General features: G+C 33.3%; 1 protein-coding gene across 8 annotated transcripts in view; it reads left to right on the forward strand.

Annotated features, from left to right (window-relative positions):
* LOC106878173 (uncharacterized) overlaps positions 1 to 10000 on the forward strand; it is a 1399830-nt gene that overhangs the window by 603972 nt on the left and 785858 nt on the right. Inside the window, exon 1 of one of the 8 annotated variants that reach the window (XM_052969983.2) lies at positions 4530 to 4756. The exons of the other annotated variants lie outside the window; for them this stretch is intronic. Within the exon in view, the coding sequence (XP_052825943.1) occupies positions 4668 to 4756 (89 nt within the window). The 5' untranslated portion in view covers positions 4530 to 4667. Of the gene's footprint in view, positions 1 to 4529; positions 4757 to 10000 lie in introns of those variants that run through there. 8 annotated transcript variants of the gene reach the window in all.

Below are 10000 nucleotides of genomic sequence, written 5' to 3' on the forward strand. Positions count from 1 at the left end.
ATTTGCAGTATGAGATGAAAGTAAAATAGTTTCCTCTGATAGAAAGAAAGGCGGGTTCCATATTAGCCACCGCTCTTGGCTAGCAATAGTGGTAAGAGCATCAGGCTCGCAATCATGAAGGCTATATATTGTGTTCTTCGGCAAGAGACTTTATTTCACATTGCTCCAGTTCAACTCAGCTGTAGAAATGAGTTGCGATGTCACTGGTGCCAAATGCATGTATTGAATTTTGTAAATCTCTGAAGTGGCCTAGCGAATCATGCATGTACACCCATTACATCATTTTCATCTACTAATTACGCCAGCGTACGGGAGCTATAGATAGAATGGGGCATGCCAACTCTAGGGCGAAACAGCTGTAAGATTTTGTCCCTTCTCCAATTGCTAAATGTCCTTTGAATTTGAAATCTTAATTGTTAATATGTCATAAGAGTCTGTATATTGTGTTTTTTGTCAATTAAGTTATAAAATAAACAGATTAATCAACGGAATACAGTGTCTGCAAGTCGATGAGTACCTCATATACCCCTCCATTTTCTTACTTGCTATATATATATATATATATATATATATATATATATATACATATATATATATATATATATATATATATATATATACATATATATATATATATATATATATCTATATATATATATATATACATATATATATATATATATATATATCTATATATATATATATATATATATATATATCTATATATATATATATATATATATATATATATATATATATATATATATATATATATACATATATATATATATATATATATACATATATATATATATATATATCTACATATATATATATATATATATCTACATATATATATATATATATATCTATATATATATATATATATATATATATATATCTATATATATATATATATATATACATATATATATATATATATATCTATATATATATATATATATATATATATATATCTATATATATATATATATATATATATATATATCTATATATATATATATATATATATACATATATATATATATATATATCTATATATATATATATATATATACATATATATATATATATATATCTATATATATATATATATATATACATATATATATCTATATATATATATATATATATATATATATATATATATATATAAAGCATAATTTCTATTTATTTTATCAGTGGCCAGCATATGAAGTGAAATCATATAAATATAATTTTAATTAAGGGCATAGAAAAAATTCTAGCTTATATGCTGACCATAGACGCTAAATCGTCTTAAAAGATTTTTAAAGTGGTAAGACGATTTAGCTTTTATATTCATCATATAAGCGAGAATTGATATGTACGTATGAATAAAGAACACAACAAATAGAAATATAACCACGGACAATTTACTTTCCGTGTATGCTTTCTTCAAATTTCCCGTATGTTGGTGTTCTTTCTATTTAATCCAAAAAATATTTATGTAATGGAACGCACTCCTTATTTCTTTTTACCTATATATATGTATGTGTGTGTGCGCGCGCGCAGCTATATGTGTAGGTGTGAATGTATATCTGCGCGTATATATCTCATTTTAATTAGAATACCGACTTTGTCGCATTTTTAGCTTCACAATTTTATGAACACTTATCTATCAGTTTTTCTTGGCGAAAGCCTTAATTGGTAGAATCGTTAGCGCATCGGGTAGTAGACCTTACGGTGTCCATTCTGCTTTCTCTGATCTCAGACCAAATCTCTATAAGATAACCATTGCCTTTCATCTCTGTAAGTTGCTAAATAAAGTATCATTACAACTCTGGCTCAGTCTACTTTTTCCATTCCTATCCATTTATCTATTTCGACTGTTCCTGCATATCAAAGTTCCGACCGTATCAGATTGTGTCAATGTAATGTTACTCACTTTTAATTACATTAACTACATAGCTGTTTCTTGCAATACTCAGCAGCTTATACACTGATTTCATGCATAGGAATTGAGTTACTTTAAAAGCTTCAATAATGATCCCTGAGAGGAACGAAGAACCACTCATCGCGAATCAGTATATCTGTTTGTATGACCTTTTTGTCTTTATTTATCGATCAATCTCATTTTGAGTTTCGATTTCCTCCCGTTACATACTTGAGACTAATCTCTCCACACAATTGTCACCCTTACGTTCTAAGTTCAAATTCCGCTGAGGTCGACTTTGCCTTTCATCCTTTCGAGGTTGATAAATTACGTACCAGTTGCGTACTGGGTCGACCTAATCGACTGCCCCACCCCTGAAAAATTTCGGGCCTTGTGCTTAGAGTAAAAAAAAAAATAATGATCATTGAGAGGGACGAGGAACCAATCATCAAGAATCAGTATATTTGTTTGTTTGTATTTTTCTCTTTATTTATCGATCAATCTCGTTTTGATTTTCGATCTGCTCCCCTTACATATTTTCAGGCTAATCGACACAGAATTGTCACCCTTATGTTCTAAGTTCAAACTCCACCGAAGTTGATTTTGCCTTTTATACATTCGAGGTCGATATGATGAGTACCAGTTCAGCTCTAGGGACGACGTAATTGGCTGTGCCTTTCCCTCTGAAACTACTGATGTTGTGCTAAAAATTGGAAGGCATTTAAATCGGCGAGCTGGCAGAACTGTAATCACACTGGACAAAAAGCGTAGCGACATTTCTTCATATTCATTACCTTCCGAGTTCAACTGTACCTGTCATCTTTTTGGGGTCGATAAAATAAATACCAGATGAGCACAGTGATCGATCTTATTGACCAATACCCTTCCCATAAAATTACTAGCCTTGTACGAAATTTGAAAACATTATTATTAATAGTAGGGCGATAGATTGGCAGAACAATCAGAGCATCGGATAAACCTTTCTTTCACTTCATGTTCTGAGTTCAAATTCCGTTTTGGAAAATTTAACTTTGATCATTTCAGACTCAATAAAATATAGAACCACTGAAGTACTGGACGTAGTGGTGTCAGGTAACCCAACTAATATCACTCATATCTGCTGACCTTGTACAAACATTTGAAACGATTATTATTAGGTGTGGGAGTGGCTGTGTGGAAAGTAGCGTGCTTACCAACCACACGTTTCCGGGTTCAGTCCCACTGGGTAGTACCTTGGGCAAGTCTCTTCTACTATAGCTTCGGGCCGACCAAAGCGTTGTGAGCCGATTTGGTAGCTCGTCGTATATATACGTATATACATATATGTGTGTGTGTGTGTGTGCATGTTTGTGTGACTGTGCTTGTGTGTCTGTGTTTACGTCCCCGTAACTTAGCGGTTCGGCATAAGAAACCGATAGAATAAGTACTAAACTTACAAAGAATAAGTCCTGGAGTCGATTTGCTCGACTAAAGGCGGTGCTCCAGCATGGCCGCAGTCAAACGACCTAAACAAATAAAAGAGTAAAAGAGTAATTATTTGTAGCAGCAAGGCCGCGAGCTGGCAGAATCGTTAGCGCGCCGGGCAAAATGTTTAGCGGTGTTTCGTCCGCCCTCACCTTCTGAGCTTAAATTCTGTTGAGGTCGACTTTGCCTTGCATCTTTTCAGGATCGACGAAATAAGTACGAGTTACGCACTGGGGTCGATGTAATACGCTTGCCCCCTTCCCCCAAATTTCAGGCTTTGTAGTAGTAGTAGTAGTAGTAGTAGTGTTTCATCACTCTCGACATGCTATTCATTAGTATTTATGCACCTGAAAGTGTTGCACTACTTATGCTGTCATCACGATCATAGTAAATTTTATAAATATCTGTTGTTGTTGTTGTTGTTCTTATTCTTCTTCTTGTTTCACCCTGTTCGTATGCGTACCTACCAGAAAATCTCTGGGATTAACTCACGTATAATATGCATAAAATAATACTGCAATTAACGTATATTTTCGCCGGATTTAAAGCTGGTGGTGTGTGTGTTTGCTATTAAACTTATATTTTCAGTATTTTATTTATTTCTGCATAAGAGAGTTGAGGTTGTGTTTGACTCCGTGTATTTTCCTACCAGAAATACATTTGCATCTCGTTCACTGTAAACATATAATATCTTTCTATATATTCACTTATCTATCTATCTATCTATCTCTGTCTATCTATCTATTTATCTATCTATTCTATCTATTTATCTATCTATCTATTTATGTATCTATCGGCTGTTCTATATCTATCAACCTTTCAATAGATCTGTCACACTCTCTCTCTCCATTCAAACAAATATAATGGTACATACAGCATTTATACATGAATTATCATAATATCGTAACCATATAGTGCAATAAGTATTATAGAAACATACAATATCAATTTCATTATTGTTCTAATCGATGCAGTGCATGCTGAAAATTAAGGATTGAAACAACTTCACACGTACACGTCTGAATTACTTGGAGTAAGAAGGATATAAACCAGAAGGGATAAATACCTTTAATATACCCTGGACCTGGAAAAATACATACGTTCATGTTTACATGTAAATTTACATAAATATATTTGTATAAATTTATACAAGTCGATACAAACAAAAAGTATAAACCATTTCAATGTTAATTATTCGCTATGGAATCGTACTGAAGTAACTGAAGCTTTTGATTTATGAAACAATCTAACATTGGCCTTTCTTGCGGTGTAAAAGTCCTTTAAAAATATGTATGCTGGAACCAGAACCGCTGGTGATGGTGGAGGAAATGAAGAAGATGACGAACAAAGCCTTTTACTTCAGTTGTACGCTAAAAAGTAAGTTAGAAATCCTTGTAGGATCTGTTTCCATATTAGTCTCATTTCTTTGACATTTTTCGTTTATTTTCAATATTTTATTGTATATATATTTTTTTTAAATATTTAAATTGTATGATTTTAATACAGACGCGAACGCAGGTGTATACATTAGAAGCTTGCTTCCCAGCTATCTGGTCTTGAGTGCATGTTTCGTGAATGGAACTGTTAGAGAAAAACTGAAAGAAATCCATCGGTTATATATGTGTGTGTGTGTGTGTGCGCGTGTGTGTACGTAAACATATCTATGTTTGTGGGAGTCTTTGTGTATTTATCTCGCCCCAACGCTTGACAGCATATATTGGTTTCCTTATGCACCGAATGATGTCGCAAAATAACATTATTCTATCATCACATGCATACAGAAGTTATATACTCAAAAGCATCCATCTATAGAATGCTTAGCTAATAATGGTCCAGAGGAGGAAATATGACCAGGGACTTTACGTCTCGGCCAAAGATTAAATCCATTACCACTTTACTCTCTATGCATTTATTTCCCTCGCATGGCTTTAACAAAATTACAGGTATAAATTACAATTAGTTTAAAGGTAATAGCTCACCACTCAAGGCCTGTTACCGTCTGTTTTACCAAAATTTATTATGGTGCTTGATAATTAGTCCTGCTCAGCCTTGCATGTGTATATGTGTGTGTGGTTTGCGCGTGTATGCGTTTGTATGTGTGTATATGTAAGTACATATATGTATGTAGAAGCAAAGCCTATAACATCTACATAACACTAAGAACAGCATCAAGGAGCTACAAAAGGTCCTTGAAGTCACACGCAACATAATCGAAACGGGATACATATTTAATATCGTTAATTTAGTCTTGGATTTACTGCACATAGGAAAAGGACACGTACAGGCTCGTACACTTGCACAAGCACATACATATATGTAGGCGTTCATACATGAATACATACTTAAATACAATGCTTCTAATACCCCATGATGGCAATTAATAACCCTGATATTTAAAATCCACATTTCAGCGTAAATTCTGTATTTTAACCTACTTTGTACAGATGCATAGCCATTTTAGAGCACATTTCTAACAATAGCACAATATCTTCAATGGTTGTATCTGCAGATAGATTTTTTACTTTATCCTTTTCAAGAAATATCACGACTTAATACAACGACGACATAATAAACAGAGCTTGTCTCCAGAATCTGATTTGAAAAGGAAATATTTTAATGGAATAAAATTGCACGCTATGGAGTCATCCTGTGAACCAGCTTTCTCGTTTCTGTGAAGGAAAATTGATCTGTTCAGTAACACAATGTCTTTTATGAGATATGTGGTAATTGTTAACCTTTAAAATGCTTACATAGTTTATATTAATTTGTAAGTTATGACTCATGCGTGAGATGCGTGGCATAATAAGTTTCATTGTATCGCCAGGTTTACGGTCGGTTTTGACTGCGATAATAATGCACGTCATTTCATTTAGTAAACGTAATTGTGATATTTTTTCTTATGTAAAGACAGTTATGTTGCGATCACACGTAAATGCTGTCATCAAATTGGGAATTGTAAGACCCAAACAAAAGTAATTATGCAAATTATATATATATATATATATATATATATATATATATATATGTATATATGTATATATATATATGTATGTATATATATACGTGTCTGTGTGTAGGAAGTATACTTGCATAAATATGTATAAAAATACATATATATTATATATATACAAACTTATATTTATGTGTGTGTGTGTGTGTGTGTGTGCGCGTATGTGCGTGTACGTATGTGTGTGTATGTGTGTGTGTGTGTAGATAGATAGATAGATAACTTAGATTGGCTTCGGCCATTATTGGCCCAGGCCTTGACTAACTCAATAGCAGCACCTGGAAAAGTCTTTCAGTTAGTTATTTCGGGACACCACTCAAGCAGACAGTATTGTTAGTTGAGACGTATGCAGGTGTAAGTGGTTTATCCGGTTTTTCCTGGAGTCATGCATGCAGATATATATATATATATATATATATATATATATATATATATATATATATATATATATATATATATATATATATATATATATATGCATGCAAATACACCCAAATTTATGAACATGCCTTCATAGATGCATATTGACACACGTATGGACATATACCCAAATACTCCTACGTGTGTATGGACACTATTACAACCTTGAATATAGATACACGTAGTTATACAGGTGTTCAGTAGACGGGCCACAACGAAAGAATAGTAAAAAGTTAAAATATGATGAACTGACTTTAAAGTCAGTTCATCATATTTTAACATCTATTTATCGATATCTCTATATTTCTCTTCACCCTTCTCCCCTCCTACTTTATCCCTCTTTCCTGCATCCCTCTTTCTCTCTTCCTCTCACTGCGAGACGCATGATTTAGCGGTTAGGGTGTTGCACTAGCGATCGTGATTTCAAATCTTAGACCTGAAGGTGCGTTATGTTCTTGAACCAAACCCCTTTATCTCATGTTGCTCTGCGATTGCCGCGACACCTGACGCGCAGTATACAGTGAACCTGTTCACACAACGTGGTTTTAGTGGAGAGAGTGAAGAGGGCCCTAATGTCCGGCATGGAAATTTAATCACTATAAGCAAATCATTTATGGAGGTCGATCGGCAGAAGCTGAACGCTTATACGACGCCTTCGACAGGAGGTTCCTTTACACGCCCACTCACACACACACACACACACACACACACACACACACACACACACACACACACACACACACACACACACACACACACACACACACACACACACACACACACACACACACACACACACACACACACACACACACACACACACACACACACACACACACACACACACACACACACACACACACACACACAGACAGACACACACACACACACCTGTGTGAGAGTGTGCTTGCACCCCGTATGCAGATACATATATACATACATATATACAAACATACGTATGTGTATGTGTCTGCGTTTGTGTGTGCGTGTCTCTGTGTGCGTCTGCGTGCGTGTATATATATATATAATGGGTAAATGTATATTTATTGTTGTGGAAGGGAGAAGGTAAAACAAAAATGAAGCATTTGTACGTACATGTACATGAATATATTCACATATAAGTATACACAGACATATATACATATGTACGTGCTCACTCATTCACATGCATACTCACACACTAACACATATATGTATACATATGCATACCTGTATATAATTAAATGTATGTATATATGTGTGCATATAGACATGCATACGCACATATACACATGCTATGTGCTTATAATTATGCTTACATTTTACACCTGTACGATACTAATATGAACTCATTTATATTCACAGGTGCACATAAATAAATAAAAATGAATGCACACATTTTAAATACCTGTTAGTATGTATATACACGTAGCGTGGACATACATACAGGTATATGCTCATAAAGGTATTAATGATGATGTTGATGAAGGAATTACGGTGTGGAATATAATTGAATATCGCACAATTTAGGTATATATATATATATATATATATATATATATATATATATATATATATATATATATAAACAAATGAATAAGTTAATAAATAAATGGGTAAATATATATAAATACACACACACATGCATAAATAATAAAATAAAGAGATATGAAATGAAGAGAAAGATGCCGAAAATTAATATATGAAGGAAGGTGTTTGAACTAAGATTTTAATTATTGATAAATTGAAGTACAGCAGTAATACATTTCTATTTTGAGAAAGACTTGTGCTTGTTCTCTGGTATAGGTGCTTGTATAATTCGTAATATAATTCCAGGAGAAAACGGTGTGCAATTTCCAAATTGCAATGAACTGTGAGTGCATTGGTGCCCAAAATGGTATTGTGCAAACTACGTTGTGAATAAGAGAATTACAAACGAATAAGAATAAATTCGTTTTAGTTCTCATTGTTTACATTTCCATTAAATTATATTCAAACCGAAATGTCATATTCAAGTGTTTACGTGCAATTTGCCAACAGGTAACAATAAGCAGCACTAGGGATGTTTAATATATGCTATTCATTTGTTTCTGGACGTCTCTTGAAGAGATTTTCTGTATTTCTGGTATTTCTATCATATTAAAAACCACAATTACTAAAATAATCTTCATCTATGAGCGATTTGAGTTGTTGTTTGAAGAAGAACCAACACAGAAAAGGACACTTTTTGGAAGATTTCAGCAATAATGAAACACAATTTTTCGTGAAGCCAACAATGAATTGACGTGTTTTGGTATTTTACTATTAAACAATAGAAAGAAGAACAGTGCTAATGTCAATCTGAAATACTTCCTTCTCTGAGGCGTGGAAAGCAGGAAGTTCGTTCTCAGACTGGAGACGTGACTAAATGCTTAGTCTCTTCTTTGAAATACATACAACCAGCCAGACATTAGGCATTTAAAGGGTATCAGATGAATTATGGCACCCAGCAATAGGAAACAACGTCTTAATGACACAACCATGGAGTTGCTAGAGGAAAAGAACGATTCCTAGTTCATATGTAGACACTTGTTAAATGCATTTAATTCTCTTTAGAAAAGAGCTTTACTGATTATAATCATATAAAGGTTGTATATGATATATGTTGAATATAATCGTATACAGACAAGTGGCAATAACTATTCTTTTTAAGATATCAATACTGAAAAAAAAAAAAGAAGAGTGAGTGCTACTCGTTATAAATTAGTCTAGCAACCCTGAAATAGATTTATGCCAATATAACTTGCATCATTCTTTTCTATTTGCATTATTTTTACTTCCCCTCTAAACCTCATTGGTTCTACAAAACAATACTCTGGGGCTTCTCTGATCCTAAGCTGGTCAGATTAGTTAAGTCCGTTCTGTATATATTTCTTGACAGTCCAAGAAAGACTTTCTGATAAATTTCGGATAATTAAGTCTCTTTGCATTCATTTTATATGCGCTAGGACTTATATCACCAAACATAGCTTACATATTAAGTATATTTTCCCATGGGTGACTATCTTAAATATTTAGCACAAAGTTGATTTTAATGCCAAATCACATGACAGAAACTATGACATACGACACCAAGTTTCGTATACGGTCATTAATGATAATTCTAAAAGTATATGCTAAATGTTATTAAAACCGGAGATTAACGGAGATTAGACTGTCGACATGTAGTTGAGTTC

Source organism: Octopus bimaculoides, chromosome 8 (genome assembly GCF_046866305.1).
Source record: "Octopus bimaculoides isolate indiv1 chromosome 8, ASM4686630v1, whole genome shotgun sequence".
Lineage (NCBI taxonomy): Eukaryota > Metazoa > Mollusca > Cephalopoda > Octopoda > Octopodidae > Octopus > Octopus bimaculoides.